The sequence below is a fragment of the Octopus sinensis genome, linkage group LG7, assembly GCF_006345805.1.
Source record: "Octopus sinensis linkage group LG7, ASM634580v1, whole genome shotgun sequence".
Classification (NCBI taxonomy): Eukaryota; Metazoa; Mollusca; class Cephalopoda; order Octopoda; family Octopodidae; genus Octopus; species Octopus sinensis.
Genome location: NC_043003.1, coordinates 38,467,871 through 38,487,870, shown reverse-complemented (window position 1 = coordinate 38,487,870; position 20,000 = coordinate 38,467,871). Strand labels below are relative to the sequence as shown.

Below are 20,000 nucleotides of genomic sequence, written 5' to 3'. Positions count from 1 at the left end.
TGATATAGAGTAAAGACAAACTCAAACCCTACAAATCAAAGGTAGGTACATGGTCTGGTGGATAGGGTATTGGACTCATGACTGTATGGTCATGGTTTCAATTCCCAGACTAGGCAGTATGTTGTGTTTTTATGAAGGAACACATTTCATTGATAAAGAACACAATACTCCGGTTCACTCAGCTGAAAATGACAAACAAGGGGTCCATTTTGTAATGGACTGACATCCCACCGAGAAGGAATGTTGTGCTTTTAGTAACTTATACACACCACAGAAACTGGAATAATCTTTGATCTTTTCAGCCTGAAGGGTTATGACAGAACTAAGACTAAGACCTGAAGATGTAATGGATATTTTTGTCAGATGAGTGGTGTAAGACAAGCGAGATTAGAATTCATCGATATACTTCACACACTGGTAGATGTTTGGTTCTATTAGTTAGAGAAATATCTTTGTTTACTTTTCATATTTCTTTCTCCCTTTTTTTCTTATTCATCTTTTCTTCCCCTATGTTTCCCTTGCTCAAGTTTTTGTTTTGGGGCCATATTGTCAGGAATATATCATATCAGACTGAATACTCAATGATATTTATATTCTGTTCTAAGTTCAATCCCTGCTAGAATCAACTGTACTTTTTATCCCCCTGTTGGTCACTTAAATAAACATTTGCCATGTACTAGAGTTAGTCAGTTCAATTCAGTGTGACCTCCTTTGCAAATCTGACTTGGTGTGAGTTTCATTATAAGATAAGGTGGCGAGCTGGACAAAAGGCTTAGCAGTATTTCACCCATTCCTATCTTCTGAGTTCAAATTCCACCAAGGTCGACTTCGCCTTTCATCCTTTCAAGGTTTATAAATTAAGTACCAGTTGCATACTGGGGTCGATCTAATCGACTAGCCTGCCTCCCAAAATTTCAGGCCTTGTACCTAGAGTAGAAAAAAATTATTTGGAATAAGACAAGTTAGCAGACATCTGAACTGATTTGATTCCAGCTTGGATCGCTCATCTCATCTCATTTCACTGAGAAACAGTTTACACCTTAAACAATCTCCTTTCCTCCATTGCTCTAGTGAGAAATCATTTTCAAGTATTCTTATTAAGGTCTACATTTCCTTTCTTTTCAGAGTTTTGATAAAATAAAATATGATTTGATTACTAGGGTTGATATTATCAATCATACCCATTCTCTAAATTTGAGGCCTTGTGCCTATGTATGAAATTATTATTACTTTTATTACTACAACTACTCTGGATGGGAGAGTAAATTCTGCAGCTGATAAAACATCTTGCTGTGTTCAATTACGTTTCTTTGTTATGAGCTTATACCCCAACCCGGTTAAATCTTAACATGTCATTGTTTGGTGGGAGAGGATCTTGCCGGAATCGATTGGTTCTCTTTCCCTCTTAATAAGGTGCATGACCTTGTGCTAAGTTAAATACTATTATTATTATTTGTAGTGGATGATGCATCATTATTATAATAATGATTTTTTTTCTATAACTTAGTCCCTGCATATGATCTCTTTCACATATACACACCCACGCTCTTTTTCTTTCTATCTCCCTCTCACCTCATTTGGTGCCTTCATTAGCATACAAGATACTAAGGTTTGCAAAAGATCGTTATTGCTTTGTCCTTACACACTGGAAACTTACCTACACTGAAGCTCCGCTTCTTCTTCCAGTTGTAATGCTGGCAGGGGAGATAACTTAAATAACAAACTTGTGGTGCATGGAGTTACCTACCTTTTTTAAATTGTAGCTTCCGTGACCTAGTCGACGTTAATATTTATTTATGTGCTGAGGGTGTTGGTATGCAGCAAGCTAACCTCAGGTCTTCCCTGTTCGAAACAGTTGTTCACATTAAAGGTACCAATATTATCTTGCTTTATTTTCCATTCGCCTTGCCTCGCTTTTTTTCTCAAGAATGAGCAATTGTCTCTGTGGATGCCTGTATACATCTGTGTGTGAGGACGGACCAACTGTTTAATTCACTTCTCCAAGACCAGTTTTTAGTGACTTTTTTTGTAGAATCTTTTTATTAGTTCGTTTGTTACTATTGTTTCCCCTTCCCTATTTACAATGTTCAGTTCTTATATGATATTTATACATACATACATACATACAAACACACGCATTTGCTGTTGGTTCTTTGTGACTGATGTCCTTTCCTCTCTGCCTTCAACATCCCTTTTTTTCTGTCTTTCTTCCAGCTCTATTTGTCTCTCTCCCATCTCTCCCTCTTTCCTTCCTCTCTCTGAAGATGTCTAATAAAAGTACTGTTTGTTAATTGTGTTCATTTTTTGTTATTGTGATAATAGACTGAATTACATACATACATATGTTTATGTATCATCATCAAAATCGTCATTATTATTAATGTTAGAAATCATTATTGGCAGACTCTGGTGGTAATGGGGTTGGTAGGGGGCACAGAATTGTTGAAGTGTTAGATTTAACGTATTGCTGTATTCTGTTATTTCCCTTTAAGTTCTACATTCAAATCCTGCCATGATCAACTATTATTTTTCATCCTTTCGGGTTCAACTTTCTGGCCTTGCTTCTGTTAGAAATCTAGATAGCTAGCTAGATATAGATAGATAGTTATATATATCATCATTATTATTAAGGTGGCAAGCTGGCAGAATTGTTAGCATGCTGGGCAAAATGCTTAACAGCATTTCATCCATCTCTACATAAGTACCAGTTAAGCACTGGGGTCAATGTAACTGACTTCCCTAAAATTTCAGGCCTTGTGCCTGTTGTAGAAAGGATTGTTATTATTGCTATTGTTTAGCCCCAAATCAGCCTTGATCAAGCTAACATGTGGTCTTGCTCAAAGGTGTTGTAATCAGGACCATTCTGTCTTATTTTCAGGTACAACACCTCTAAGACTAGATAACTTTATCTAAGTTTCTTCATTTTTCAAGATCAGTAAGTTGTGATTTGAAGGTTAGTAAGTTGAGCGTCCATATAGAAGGCCTTTCATTGGAGTGATTACTATCGATTTTATGAAGGAGTTGGACTGCAGAATCAACCAAATAAAAAGTCTGAATCTTACAATATTTAGTCACATTGCTTTATGTTTGAGTTCGGATCTCGAGTAGTTTCTTTTCAGCTTTTTTTCCCCCCTACAATTCATCTTCCTGTGCATCTTTTGGAGAAAGAGTGACATAATAAAGAACACTGAGCTATTCTCCTATCCAACTTTATGGCCTTATGCCTATTAGAATTTATTATTATTATTATTAACACCTAATGGCTGTAATGTCTTTCTCTATAAAGTCTAAAAACTTAATTTTTGTCACCTTTCTGCCAGGCTTGCCAGATTATTTATATCTTATCTGTACATTTTCCAAACGTGATAGAGATTAGCTCTCTAGCCAAGGCTGGCCTGATACTGGGTCTTCTCCTTTTCCAATTAGTTTTTATTTTTTACTTGAACCTTCTTAACAACTCAAGTTATCAGTTTGATTCTCTGATACTAACTGTGTTAACCATCCTAAATAGGTGTTTGTGATGATGATGATGATGATTGTCCTTGTTTTGTTTTTGTCACTTGTCTGTAATTCATACTTAACACAAACACACACACACACATTCTGTTTCTCTCTTTCTCCTTTCCTTTCTTTCTTATCTTCCTTCCCTACCCCCCACCCTCACCCTCTCTCCTGTTTACAAAACTATTGTTGGTGTTTACTACTAACACAGCGTCATCTGTGCTGGAGTGGAACTGGGAAGTATGGAAAGATACTAATTCATGTGAGAGAGTGTGTATGTATTACAACAACAACAACAACATTCTGGTGTTATGTATTTCTATTGTTGTTTTTTTTTTTTTTTTCCTCCCAGAACATACTTGTTGATTTAAATAAACTCTGCAACTCTTGTTCATATTGTTTAGCTGGGTTAATTTGTTTTTCCATATAAAACGTTACACACACACACACACACACACTTATATACATGTACATACTGAACCATGTTTGTGGAGATGGCTAAGAAGCTGATGATTCTTTGTGTCTTTAGCCCCTGAGTGGCTGTGTGGTAAGTAGCTTGCTAACCAACCACACGGTTCTGGGTTCAGTCCCACTGCGTGGCATCTTGGGCAAGTGTCTTCTGCTATAGCCCCGGGCCGACCAATGCCTTGTGAGTGGATTTGGTAGACGGAAACTAAAAGAAGCCTGTCGTATATATGTGTGTTTGTGTGTCTGTGTTTGTCCCCCTAGCATTGCTTGACAACCGATGCTGGTGTGTTTATGTCCCCGTCACTTAGCAGTTCAGCAAAAAGAGACCGATAGAATAAGTACAGTGCTTACAAAGAATAAGTCCCGGGGTCGATTTGCTCGACTAAATGCGGTGCTCCAGCATGGCCACAGTCAAATGACTGAAACAAGTAAAAGATAAAAGAAATAAAAGAATAGGGTTGATAAAATATGGGGTTGATGTTGCTAACTAAACACATCCCATTCAATTAACTAGCTGGCTTTGTGCATAGATGAATCAAACTTGTTGGCCAATACTTTTTTTTTTCAGATACCCAATTGGCTGCTGCTACTGATAATGTAAGCTTTGTAGCCATAACCATCCCATATTTTTCTACTGACACAGTGTATCTAGGATTACATTTTTTTCCACCCATTTCAAACATGATGGCAGGGATGTGCATCCACAAAAAGACTCACTCATTGGCTCATGTTGTGATGATAACAGTGGTGTTGGGGATTGTAACGATAGTGGAGTTGGTACATTTTACATGAAGCAATTTACTGTATTTGGTGCTAGAGAAGAGAACAAGCTGTCTAATGTAGAAATTATTCTTTGTTATTTACATTTAGACTTCCTGAAAAGACTGAAGGTTACTCTTATTATTGAACATGGTGACTTTCATGACACTGAATTACCTAATTCATAGTCTGCAGTAGACTTAATTCCTTCATTATTTCTATTAGGTTTTCATGTTTGATGGTAACAAACATCAATGTTTCTGGTCAGGTGTATTAATCCTTTTGATACTAACATGCCTGGGACCACCCTTGTGTCTATGATACAAACTTTTTGTTTTAAAGTGAACTAAATTAAAACCTGTCAAAATTTCATGTCAGTTCATGTTCCAAACACTGGCATAATCATAATTCTTCATTATTTTCAAAATTAAATGAAACAAAGGTAATGTATTTCTACAGAAATTTGGCAACAAGGGGGTTAATTTTTTTTCAAGCACCAGTTTAATAATGACAGTTATTTTCGTAAAATTAACTGAAACAATTGTTAACAAAAGAGTTAAGAGATCCCTAGATGAAGATGGTGATGATGGCAGAATTTTTTAACTGTTGGAAATGATAATATTGTACTAAGAATCTTGGCTAGCTATTGTTCAAGTATCTGTGTTGTAGTTATAAAATGGATGTAAAAAGAACTACTGAACAACCTTGTGTATGCCTATACCAAGTTATCTCTAATTTGGAGATTAAGTTTTGAGATTACAATTCAAAGTTTTCTCTTACTGAGATAGTCCTTGCTCAGTTTAGATTTTGACCTGCAGCCTGCATGCACAGTTTAAATTATGACCTGCCTAAGCTGCTACTGCTCACCATTGATTATGACCGATATAGGTCACTGCTCATTTTAAATTATGATCATCTGAGAGCTGCTTTTAAATTATGACCTGCTAAGTTATGTTCTCTTCAGTTACGATTATGACCTATCAAGGCTGCCTCTGTTCACTTTGCAATATGACTCACCCTAAGCTTAGCATTACCTGCCTTATGATCTTATCTAGCTATTCAATTTACTTTATGATTTTATAGTGATCATTGCACTTCAGTTTAGAATAACACTAGTTAAACTGCCGCTCAGTGTAGATTATGGCACAGTCAGGTTAAAATAATCATCTACTGAGGCCTGCTCTGCAGTGTAGCTTATGACTTACTGAGGTGGATGCTATTCAGTTCAGATTATGAGTTAGATCTGTATAATTTGGATTTTAGCTTCTCAAGACCGTTACTAAACTTAAATCATGAAGTAGCCTTTGCTCAACTTAGCTTACAAGATACTGAAGCCTGCTCACCATAGTCGATGAGATATTGAGGCAACCACTGCTCAGTTTATATTATCACCTCCTGAGGCTACTGTTTTGCAGTTTAGACCAGTGTGTCAAACATGGACCATGGCAATGTTTAGGCCAACCTTGCGTCCAATTTTATATTAAAAAAAAAACGTTTTATTCTTTAATGTTATTCTGTAAAATATATGTTGCTAGCATGTACTCAGCCAAGCAAGAGCTCAACCAATGAAAATGAAGCTTATGAATTCGTATACAAAAAACTGTGACCTGTTTTCCCTTCACTTTGTCTATACAAGTTGAACCATACAAGGTTATATTGTCTTTCAAATTTATGCATATGTTGTCCATATGGATTCTAGCGATATTAATGGCATTGAAAGACTTTGCAGTTGAAACAGTGCAAGCTATCCATGAAACGCTGGTCTTCTCAAGAAGTATTACGTATTCATGGTAACAATTTCTATCTTACATTATTTACATTCGACGGATATTTGTCCTCATCTGTTGTTAACACAACGTTTCGGCTGATGTACCCTCCAGCCTTCTTCAGGTGTCTTGGGGAAATTTCAAACCTGGGTTCTCATTCCTAAGGTATTTTTCGTTGTTATTAGTGTTCAGGTCACTGCTTAGAATCGATTCCAAGCAGTGAGCTGAACACTAACAATAATAATAACAACATTGAAAACTACTTTAGGAATGAGAACCCAGGTTCAAAATTTACCCAAGACACCTGAAGAAAGCTGGAGGGTATATCAGCCGAAACGTTGTGTTAACAACAGACAAGATGAGGACAAATATCCGTCGAATAAATAATGTACATAATTCCTCATCTCTTAAATATAGAACTGAATTTCTATCTTTGTTCACAGTCTAAGGATTCGTAATAGGGCTCATCTGAATGAGTTTTACTCATGCATCTGTACACACAGATTTTACTAACATCTAATATGCTTTCACTTACTATTAATAAAGATGTTATAATGTCTTTTGATACCTTTATCCATTTACATAAGAATTTGTAAACTTTAAGAGATATGAAGTAAATTATTTGTTTACCATGGTACTTGGAGTAGTTAAAGCTATAAATCATAGTTTGTAGAATTTTGAGTTAAAAACTCCATTGGGTGGTAAAATAAAAAAGTCAAAGGCTGCTCATGAGACATGAACCTACATCTCGAACATGACAGTAACACTTCAAAGTTCATCCATCCATTCCAGAAGCTTTATTCTCACCAGCGAGAATTGTTTACAAGAGATTATAAACTTTAAAAGATATGAACTAAATTATTTTTCATGGTGGAGCTCAAGGTGGATAAAGCTATAAATTATAGCATGTAGAAGATTAAGTTACCCTTTGACCTTTTATTTCCAACCAAAGGATTTTTTAACCGAATATTCTACATGCTATTATTTATGGCCTCATCAGGAAAAAAAATATAAATATTTACTTCATCCATCTATTTTGATCTATGTTATAAATAGGGTTTCTATAATGATTGTCCCCATCTGGACTACAAGAAGTAGACTGATTCAATTTGAACTTCAAAGCTGAGCAAATTCAACACTGGTTCAAACTATTACCCACCTAAGCTGATGCTGCTCAGTTTTAAAATTATGCTGTGTGTAAGCTTTAGCTCAATTTAAAGCCTACACACAGAGACAACTACCCAGTTTACCTTGTGACTTATTGGGATAATCATTGCTCAGAAGATTGACCAGTTTCTCATATTATGGCATACAGAAGTTGATCTCTCAGATTATGACAAGCTGCTTAATTTAGAGTTTTATCAAGGTGGCAGCTGTTCAATCTGAATTGTAATTTACTTATGCAGCTTCTGTTCAGTTTATTTTACAGCCCACAAAGTCTTGCCGCTCAGATTTCCTGATTTACTGAATCACTGCAGTTCAGTTTACATTATGACCTACTGAGGCTTTCTGCTCAGTTTATATTCTGACCTACTGAAACCTGCTTCTCATTTTAAATTGTAACTTCTTATACCAGTTGGTCCTGACCTACCTTGTTACTCCTCAGTTTCTGTACTAAGACCTGCTGGTCAGTGTAAACAATGAACAACATAGCATGCAGAAGCTTTGTTGGAATTATGACCTACTGAGATTCACAGTTCAGTTTGGATTATAAACCTCTTGCAGCTGCTACTGCTTAGTTTAAGCTAGCATAACCAAAGATTCTACTGCTCATCTAAGATAATAGCATTGAAGTTGATGCTCATTTAAGAGTATGATATGTTGCTCAATTTAGAATCTGACCTACTTAGGCAACAAATGTCCAGTTCAGTTTATAGCTTGTTGAAATAGCCACTAGTTAATTTGATCATGATCTAGAGAAATCAGCTGCTGCAGCTGAGTGTCAGTTATGATCTACAGGACATGCCACTGCTCAGTTTAAATCATCTCCTACCGATGCAGTCACTGTTAAATGTAATGTATTGACTTGGCTGATGTTCAGTTTAATGTATCGTCTATTGCAGCTGCTTCTCAGCGTAGTTATAGTATACTAAGTTCAGTGGTCATTGGTTAGTTGAAGCTGAGCCCTACAGGAACAGTTGATAATCTCAAGTTGTTATACAATGGGAGAGCTGGTATATAATGTGCGATTAAGGTCAGTGTTAACGAAGGTTTCTAATCAATAATAATAAGAAAGTATTAGTTCTAATTTGGCTAAATGTCAGCAATTTTATTTACATCGACTCCAGCACTTGACTGGTACTTAATCGACCCCGAAAGGACGGAAAAGATACCTGAGTTGGTACGGATATGTCCTCCGTCTCCCTGCTAGATCATCCTACCAGGGCTTTATTCTCATTCGACGCAGCAGATGTGGGCTGAAAGAAGCCTCGTGACAGGCCCCGCATCAGATCTCCAGAGGTTCAACGTCACTTTGGAGGATGTCGAGAGGCTGGCACATGAACGCCAGCAATAGAGAGCACTGGTGGACCTGGCCGGCTCTGTGCATGATGATGTCTCAGCCCATTTCAAGCAAGCAAACAATGTAATGAACCGGAAGATATAGCGCGAGGTATTTTATTCAATGCTCCAATGGTTTTACCAATCCAATATTGTTAGCATGTGAGACAAATTTAAGTGACCTTTTCTCTTTTTTCTCCGACTAATCTCAGGATAGAGAAATCTAAAATCAACATACATATCACGAGTAGTCTCCCTTTTGCTCTAATTTTTTCTTCCCCCTTTCTATCTATCTATCTATCTGTCTGCCCATTTCTCTCTCTTACTGCTCACTCTCCTTTCTCCCCCACTCTTTTTAAATTTATTAAATTGAAAACAGAAATTTGTTTAAATTTGATGATTTTAATTCCTCAAAAATTCTTACAATGATGGAAGATGTATAAACCAAAGTCCGCTCTAGGCAAGCTTTTCACTGTTCCTCGATTCCAATTTCAATATATAAGCTTCAAATACTAAATAGTCCACAAACTATTTGAGGCTATGAATACATTTTTAAAACACTCCTTTATTATTCCAGCAAAATTTATCGCAACATGCTTTTCACAGAAAGAACGAAATTGATAACAGACCTCATTAATCTGTCGGGATTTCCCCTCGCAAAACCTGAAGCAATTTCTTGTTGTCAATGTTTCCTCCTGTAACCACACACACAACATTTCCCGAGAGTTTTCCCTTTGCTGCCATGGCCGCTGCGACTGAAGATGCACCGGCTCCTTCTGTGATTACATAATTACTCTCCACTAATAGCTTGATAGCATCGGCTATATCTCTTGTACTGACCACTATCGTGTCATCAATTACCTTTCTTGCAACTTTCCACACGGGAAGCATGCAGCCACGTCCTCCGATGCCGTCGCAAAAATTGGGCGTGTATTTGCATGGCACGGCTTTTCCAGCTTTTTGACATTCATAAACCTGAAAGAGTAATAATAATAAAAATAGTAACAACAATAACAATGCTTTCTACTAAAGGCACAAGGCCTGAAATTTTGGGGGAGGTGTCAAGTCGATTACATCAACCCCAGTACCCAAGTGATACTTAATTTATCGATCCCGAAAGTCTGAAAGGCAAAGTCGACCTCGTCGGAATTTCAACTCACAACATAAAGACGAACAAAATATCCATTTCTTTACTGCCCACAAGGGGCTATACTCAGAAGGGACAGACAAAGGAATTAACTCGATTACATCGACCCCAGTGCGCAACTGGTACTTATTTATTAGACCCCGAAAGGATGAAAGGCAAAGTCGACCTCGGCGGAATTTGAACTCAGAACGTAGCGCCAGACGAAATACCTATTTCTTTACTACCCACAAGGGGCTAAACACAGAGGAGACAAACAAGTACAGACAAACTGATTAAGTCGATTATATCGACCCAGTGCATAACTGGTACTTAATTAATCGACTCCGGAAGGATGAAAGGCAAAGTCGACCTCGGCGGAATTTGAACTCAGAACGTAACAGCAGACGAAATACGGCTATGCATTTCTCCCGGCGTGCTAACGTTTCTGCCAGCTCGCCACCTTGATGATGATTATGATAATAATGATTCTATCTCATCTTGACACGAGGCCAACAATTTTGAGAGGAGGGGCATGCTATTGCTTTCTATAGCACATTGATTTTATACGTACTCTGTTACGTTTTAAGTAGTCAACAAGTTTCTTTTCTCTGTGTGTGTGTGTGTGCATGCATGTAGTGATATAGTAGTGCGATCAGAAAAGATCTTGGTACAGGAAGTTAATAAACATCAACTGACTTGTATAGATAACAAAAAGCGGATACTATTCGATCAACAAAGCATATCAATCAGCGTATTTCATGCATTTTGTCCCATATCAAAATAGATGGAAATTTCAATATGACGACTGCTGCTATAAAACTCTTAGTTTGGTAACGAAGGTTGTTAATTATGCACATAAACTGAAAGGTATAAGGAATGGAAAAGATACATTCAGACTACATGTGTTTCTAAGTCAATCAGAACATCTCACGTAACTCGTAATACACATACACACACATATATACGAGGTATGATCAATAAATATCCGGACTGTTGCTATAGTAACGAAGCTAAAGCACGCAGAGAGAAGCCGCTTGGCACATATTGACCTTGTACTCTGCTGTCCATGCGCACTAAGTTTTAACGTTCTAGCTTAATTCCGCTGTTTACAGCAGTGCTTGGAAGGAAGGTGTGTAGCATCTGATCGTCGCATTGACCATGACAGAGAAAGTTGTCATAGCGATATCTGCTCCAACTTGCAGAAAGTGTATGGAGAGGAGTTATGAACCGCACACAAGCATGCAAGTAGTTCAGACGTTCGCAAGATGGTCGAAAAAATGTCGATATTGACGAACGTTCTGGGAGATCCATAGCAGAATTGAGAAAAACATCGCAGATGTGCGTACAGCTGTGAGGAGAAATCGTCGAATCACTATCCGTGAGTTGCCAGAAGATGTGCAGATTAGTTACGGTTCAGTTCAGTCTATTATCACTGTCTGCCAATTTTGTGCCAAAACTGCTTTCAGCTGACCCAAATGACACTCGGGTTTCAGTTGCACAAAATCTCCTTGATTGTGTCAAGAACGATGAAAACTTTTTGAAAACTTTGCGAAGGCCACTGAGTAGGTATCGCCAAACTTTTGGCAAAATTTGACACAGATTCTCTGCTCAGCTTTCTCTGTCATGGTCAATCCAACGATCACACACTACACACCATCCTTCTAAGCACTACTGTAAACAGTCGAAGTGAGCAAGAGCGTTGAAACTTAGTGCGCATGCACAGCAGATTTCAAGGTCAAATTGTTCCAAAAGCCTTCACTCTTCATTACTATACAACAGTCCGGATATTTATTGATTAGATCACGTGTATATATATATATATATATATATATATATATATTAAAAATGGGGAAGGTCAGTTTATGGGATTACCATAGGTTTCTCGCCCATAAAGAGTTTATTTTTATGGCGTATCGTCAGATTCCCAAAACCTGCTGGCCCATATATATATATATATCATTGTTAAAAAGGACAACAAGCGTTAAGGCAAGTCAAACATCTCAAATCATATACATTATTATTATTGGAAAAAATCCAGTCTTACAGATATTTCTGGAATATCCTACGATAGTCGATACATAGTAGGATGGAATGTCAGAGCCGTAATGAGTGTGTAAGGATTGGTTCTTCGTTGATGGCCATTGTGTAAAGATGAAAGAACAGTGGTTGAAGGTGTGAAGAAAATATTTATTTACCGTTACATCGAATATACCTTGCCTCGATGGGCAGGTGAATAAAATCCTAGAGCGTGCGAATTAAAAAAAAAGTTAATTTCGGCCTGTATGTCCGTATTGTAGTAGTAAACCACAGATAAAGATGTGGTAATGTGCAGAGAAGACAAAGTGAGAGGGTGTGGGAAGTTGAGTCCCATAGCTGCTGACAGTAAATTTCATTTCTCCATTTGACCATTGTCTTTAGTAGCTGCTTTGCTTTGAATTATGGTTCTAGCATTCTGCTCCCTAACTGATGGTAGCTGTCTCTGACTCGAGTTTGTCATTCATTAACTGATTGAGTTGTCACGAGCCGACTAACTCACTTGTCACCAAGTCACTAATTCTTTCTTGGGGTTCTTGCTTTTATAACTATCCAGAAGGATAGACATATCGTTGAGAACAATGGGCTTCGTTGGTGGTACTGTGATATCTCTATTCTAGTTTTTGGTGAAGTAGAAGAGGTTATAAGAGTCAAGTGGCGAAGACATTATTTCGGCCTAGCTAAAGGCATCTGGCATATGTAAAACTGGTGTCACTGAAAAAACCATTGTTCCACCGTGAGAAAAGTTCTGTTGAACTGTTCATTTAAATTTGGCTATGGTGGATCGAATCCACTTCATGCCTGCAAGATACACTACATATATTTAGATATACCTTTACTTCAGGTCGAATTATCGCGGTTGTAAGTAATCGACGCAAAGGAGAAAAGTACACAAACACACACACACACACAAACACAGAGAGAGAGAGAGAGAGAGAGAGAGTTTGATCAAAATAGTTCTAAAATTTACCTGTGGTGAGGTATCAACTTCACTGGTGTAGATATTAACATCCGGTTTCAAAACTTTAACGGCAGTGCCCATACCGGAAGAAAGAGCACCTCCTCCATATGGTATTATTATTGTGTTCACGTCCGGTAACTCTTGCAATATCTCCAAAGCAACTGTGCCGTTTCCTTTACAAAAGAAAACAGAAGATATTACATAAGTGTGCTATGATTTTTGTTTTGTCGATGATGATGACTCCAAACTCCAAACAATTTGTCAAGAACTTTGTGAAAGTAAAGATTTAAATTAATACAGCACCAACGGTAGAAGAAGTAGAAAAAAAACTGGACAATAATTTAGGCAGCGAAGAAAATACCACGGAAAAGTTGCTCAAAACAATGAACAAAGCATTTGAACAATCGTCGAGGGTTATAAGCATAGAAGCAACACGCATAGAACTGGGACATATAAGATTAGACTAAATACAGACATATAAATACTTAAAAATTAATGAACTACAGTGTGTAGCACAAAGAGATGAAAGAAAAGATTAGGAAGGACTATTGTAGATGGATTAGAAAAATACGTAAAACAAAGCTAAATGCAAAATCAACTTACCAGGCTTTGATACTCTAGTTATCCCAAAAATAAATTGTAGTATTGATATTTTCAATTTAACGTAAAGCTAAGTAGCAAAATTAAACAGAAAAACAAGTAATGACCGTATTTAGAATACACCACCTAAAATCTGGCACAGGAAGATTATATATGCCACGAATAAAGAGAAGTAAGGACCTTATGCATCTAGAAAACTATTTATAAAGTGCTCTATGTAATGCTACAAAAATATCTAGTAAAGAATCGTAAAAAAATAATATAAATCGCTACGAAACACACACACACGCACACACACACACACACACACACACACACACACACCACACACACACACACACACACACACAGACACACACACACACACACCATGTCTCTATCTTTATAGAAGCCATCAAATTCAAACGAGAGCCTGAAATGACAGTGTTGAAGAAAATGGAGAATCAACAGCAAAAACTATGAAAAAGCTAAAATCTAAAATAAAACGGGGTTACAGAATGCCAGGACAAAGTGGTGGCATGAAAAGCCTCTACACGGCCAATATCCGAGAAAGCAAAGCAAAGGAAAGGTTGTAACACTGACTGAGAAACTCAAGAAACTGAGGGATTGATTGAGACTCAAAATCAATTCTTCTCTCCAGGAGTCATCAAAAGCATACAATGAAGCAGAATGCAGTAAGTAACGGCAGAATATGTAGAGATGGGAAGTAAATAATAATGTACATTGTCTCTGGCTGCTACTCTCTGCGATAAGACAAAATAGAGATCGAGACTAATCGACCAGATATTGTTATCAACGATAGTCAGGATATGAAACACTTTAAAATCAAAGTATCCAAACCAACATACGGTAATGTATCTCTCGAAGAAATGGAGGAATTATACAAATGTAAAGATTTGGAAATAGAGGTGACCCGAATATGAAGGTCTGAATACAGAAACAATCCCTTTAATAAGTGCTTTTGGAATGGTAAAAAAAACGTGCAGACAAATACATAGCCAAAACTCCATGAGTTACCACTATGCATAACATGTAGAAAATAGCACTTCTGGGCAGTGCACACATTTAATACATAAGAGCAGTTTCGGGACAATAAAACAATAAAACCGAAACAAAACAGTGTAAACACCAAGGAACACAGGCACTTAATTATTTTTTATCAAAAATATTAATCTTTGTCATCTTAATCAAAAGGCAGAAAAAAAACAGACAGAGAGACTATTTCTTTATAGATCGGTTGCTATGGGAGGAGTTGAATCTTATAAGAATGGAAGAACAAACAACAAATAGGTTGTACCTTATAATGAAACTCTTTTAAGAGCATCGAAATACTACTGCAGTATTGAAATCGTTGCCTCAGTGAAGTAAATTAAGTACACTCTGAAAATAAATGACCAAGCTGGTGTTCAAATAAACAATGATAACGAAATTAATCAATATCTAATGGGTAGGTATATTGGACCATCCGAAGCAGCTGCATTCATTTTAAGATTTTCAGTTCATGAAAGAGCACCTGCAATAGTAAGACTGCAAGTTCATATACCAGATAAACAGAGAATATTGCTTAGAAATAATGAGGATATATATGGCTGTCAATGAACGACATATGAGAACAACATTGACAGAATTGTTTTCATTATGCATCAATGATGACTTTGCAAAAACATTACTTTATGCTGAAGTACCCATGTATTTCACATGGAACAATAGTAACAAAGAATTGCAAAGAAGAAAGCGAGGAAGAAAAGTTGAAGGCCATTTGAACGTTTTCAGAGAAACACTTGGTTGTATTTATGTTGTCACATCAAAAGCAGGAGAACTGTATCATTTAAAAATTTTATTGCATTAGGTTCGAAATAGTATCTTCCCCTTTCCCGCTGTGCATCGGCATTTCCAACTTGGAGTGGACCCAGGGTGTCACGGCGGGTATTTATAGTATATATATATAATTGAGGAAAAAAAAAAAGAAAGAGAGAATTTGTCCTTACTTAGTGAACTGGAAAGGAAGGGTCCCTCATAAAAAAGAAACGAAGGTCTCAAATAATAAATTACAATATGAAAAAAAACAAAAAAACGACAGGTTCTTTAAATGCAAAATAACAGTTTAAATAAAGTACAGCAGCAAAAAGAAAATATGCATAAGAAATCGTTTCGAATTATGCGGACATTTCTTCCTGGAAAATAAAGTATTTCAATCAAACACAAAAAGCTCCTCTAGACACACACACGGAAGGAAACAAATAATAGCACAACACTAGAATACACACACACTCATAAACATCAACGGAAGTTCAAGTGTATTTTGGAGGAAATATGGAACAACGACAATGAACATAATAAAAATGCAAAAGGGATCAGAAGAGAAAATATATAGAAGCACCACAAGCATTGTCCATCGTAACCGACGAAGAAAACATTAGCACGTTGAGAGTTACAAGCAAACGGAAACATAGTGTCTGAAATTGACAAAGTTCTCTAATTCTAGTTGAAACGTTGATATCCATTGGTGTATGGCCGCAGAATTTAATGAACTCATAAGCAGACCAGAATCAACTTTAATGCCGGTGAAGAAAGCGACATTAATTCCTAAAAACAAAAATAACACAGCCAAAATATTAATGGTTTTGTAACTAGATTTCATAATAATATACTATGTTCTTATATACTATGTTCTTACGGCTATACAATACAACGAGCTGATTATTATTTTGTGGGAAAAAGGCGGCGAAATGGCAGAATGGTTATCGCACCAGCCGAAATGCTTAGCGGCATTTCTTCTGACTTTACATTCTGAGTACAAATGCCACAGTGGTCGATCTTACTTTTCATCCTTTCAGGATCTATAAAACAAGTCCCAGTTGAACACTGGGCTCGATGTAATCGACCCACGCCCTCCCAGGAAATTGTTAGCCGTTTGCCAAAATTTCAGAAATAAAGTAGTCTCACTACTAACGAAATACAGCTTCAATTCCAGGTCAAAGTGGAAAACAGCAATATCATTACAAATCCAAGGGAAAACAAAAACATTCCTATATCACAAGAAGAGGACTCTTCCAGAGAGACTCATTTTCCGCCTAGCTCTGACTTAATTAATAATCCCATTGAAGGAATCTGCCGTTGGATACAGTTGCTTGTATTTGTCTTCAAATCCTTCATTGAGGATTTGAAGACATATACAAGAGACAATATCAAGTTGGAAAATCTACTAGAAACTGTTCATAAATTCAGCCAAGACATAGAAATATGTATGGAATTAGACAAATGAGCCAAATTTACTTTAAGAAGAGGCAAAATAGCTAGAACTAAAAGAGTAATAATCGGAGTATAAGATATGTTAAATATGAACAAAAATATAGAAACAGTATTAGGGCTCAGAACGTTATACACTATGCAAACTATAACCCTACTAGACACGATCCACATCATATGCAAATGACATATATAGTTCAAACAGTACATTCTCCGCAAACACCTCATACCCAATAGCAGTGGTCCTCAACCATTTTTTGCCTGTGAATCCCTTTGATTTCTATTTTACTCTTCTGGACCCTAATAAACATTCGATGTTTTAAAAAACACCCTTTATATTTTTATAATTAAATATTATTAGGAATTGTATGGAAAAAAATTGTGAAAATATTTTGTGTATTTACTACATAAATTTTAACAGCAAAATCTTATATGGACCCTCACATCAAGGGCCATGTGGAACCCGGTTGAGAACCACTGCCCTATACAATAATCATCAACTAACTAAAATAATTCCCACATCATATACCCTGCAATATCAACTGCCACGTGTGCACTCCGACAAAACCGATAACGGTGCCAACACCAATAGCTTACACAACTCACATTTTGTATTGCCGCAACTCATTTATGCTATACAAACTACACATCACATACTTTACACAAAAACCGTCCATATTGAAATGCATAATACCAATAACACAGCACATATGAAAGAAAATCAATACACAACAAGATAACACAACTCACATTGCATATGCCCTATGTAACAGAAGAAACATCAAAATAGCCCCAGATGCAACAAAACAACATTTATGACAAAAACAAAACTGATGTAGTATACAAACACAGATCTACATTCACAAAAGACAATGTTGCACACTCAATTTGGCTTTTGACTCGTGTCTAGGCGATTTTAACTGGGCACTGTTCTGGTATAGCTTTGTTGCACTTGGGGATCATTAGGATTTGAAAATCTATTTTGACGCCACCTGACTTATTATCACTTATAGTTAGCCTTTCTTTGATCATCCACCTTTACTGCGATACAAAAGTAATTTCTAGCCATGGATCAACGTTGTTTCCCAAGTCTCTTATCGTTACACTCGTATTCCTCTGATCCATGTACTGGGGAACCAGTGTATAGTCAGAGATATGTCTAACAATTTCAGCCTGTGTTTCGCCTGGATATTCACTTTGAGAGTACAGCTGATAGTGCCATTACTTTTACCATTTTACTTTCGAAATGTTCTTAAATGTTTGCATTTAATGTCGTGAGGACATATTTAAACCACTACCATCCTTTAGAAAGAACAGATATTTTTCTAGTTATCGCCAAGCTAATATGGCAGTCCATAAATATAGGACGAAAGCTGCTGTTGATTAGCTCCAAGAGGTTATCGCCTCTAGCTAGCTATGTTACACACGAACCTGTGTCCATTATAACCTTCGAACAGGGGAGGTCAGCCGCTTCTCCCTGCTGGTCAGGCACCTGCAGACTAGTTTCAGGCTATTTGCCCTTTATCAATGCAGAGCAGCCGAACCCAGCTTGGCGATAACTATTAATATTCAGTACCGCTGCCGTAGTCTCCTTTAGAGAAACTTAGAAATAATATTTCTAGATATTTTTCTCTTTGCTTTCCATTTTATTAGCTTCAAAATTCTCCCTGCTATATCTTTTTCTAGCAACTGTGATGATATAGAAATTCTATTTGTTCATTTTCTATTAAGGGACGGTTTCTTTTTACATAACTATTATGTGAACGGATTACAGTGTTTGATTCTGTGCAAGAGTCACCACTGTTGTTTGTGTTGTTACTATCTCTATGGAGTGGAGGCGCAATGGCCCAGTGGTTAGGGCAGCGGACTCGCGGTCATAGGATCGCGGTTTCGATTCCCAGACTGGGCATTGTGAGTGTTTATTGAGCGAAAACACCTAAAAGCTCCACGAGGCTCCGGCAGGGATGGTGGTGATCCCTGCTGTACTCTTTCACCACAACTTTCTCTCACGCTTACTTCCTGTTTCTGTGGTACCTGTACTTCAAAGGGCCGGCCTTGTCACTCTCTGTGTTACGCTGAATATTCCCGAGAACTACGTTAAGGGTACACGTGTCTGTGGAGTTCTCAGCCACTTACACGTTAATTTCGCGAGCAGGTTGTTCCGTTGATTCGGATCAACCGGAACCCTCGTCGTCGTAACCGACGGAGTGCTTAAGAAGACTATCTCTATGTTCGAAAATACTCATTTATGTATTCGGGATATTGTTTTTATTTTATTTGATAATCGTTCACTAAACTTCAGTTTTTCTTCTTTTCGTACTTTCAGTTGTGTTTTGATTCTGTTTTACTTTATTTTGCTTCGATTGCTATTGAAGCTTGAGCAACGTCACATAAATAGCCATTTTGAAAGTGAAAATGTAACGTGTGTAAAGACTTCAACTGCAAACATTTGTAACATAAACGATTTTTGTTATACAGGTCGTCGTATCCAACTTACCCGACTTATCCGACTTACGACTGATCGACTTTACGACGATTGGCCCGCCAGCTCCCGGCAGCTATAAACAGTCCAGTTGAAATTTAATGGGTTTAATCCGTCTACGGATGATGTCAGCTAACAAACGCTTCACCTAGGTTTGGTTATCGATCGCCACTGTGATTATCCCAAGTATTGGATGAATATCCTATCGCAGAGACATCGAGGCAACCTCGTATTTGTTTATAAGACGACTGTTTGAAACTCCAAACATTTTGACTAACGCTAGTATAATAGTATACAGAATGCTGTGTGTGACTTTTACCTAAAAATGTACCTTAAGAATGTAAATATATAAAACAAATCTATGTATAGGCCTATAGGCCGACTTATGACCAAATCGACTTACGATCAGCCAGTCGGAACTAGTTGTGGTCGTAAGTCAACTACAACTTGGATACCCTCCGGATATCGAGAACGTGGTTATAGTTTCATCTAGTAATGCTTATATAAATTGTTTCGAAGATAGAAGAAAAACGACAACTATACATTGCAGAGACT

General features: G+C 37.2%; 1 protein-coding gene across 1 annotated transcript in view; it reads right to left on the bottom strand.

The window, feature by feature from the left end:
* Window positions 1-9,379: 9,379 nt before the first annotated feature.
* LOC115214389 (L-threonine ammonia-lyase-like) overlaps window positions 9,380-20,000 on the bottom strand; it is a 20,156-nt gene continuing 9,535 nt past the window's right edge. The window contains exons 3-4 of the mRNA XM_036504715.1: window positions 13,124-13,287; window positions 9,380-9,968 (exon numbers count right to left, since the gene is read on the bottom strand). Of these exons, the coding sequence (XP_036360608.1) occupies window positions 9,627-9,968; window positions 13,124-13,287 (506 nt within the window). The 3' untranslated portion in view covers window positions 9,380-9,626. The remainder of the gene's footprint in view (window positions 9,969-13,123; window positions 13,288-20,000) is intronic.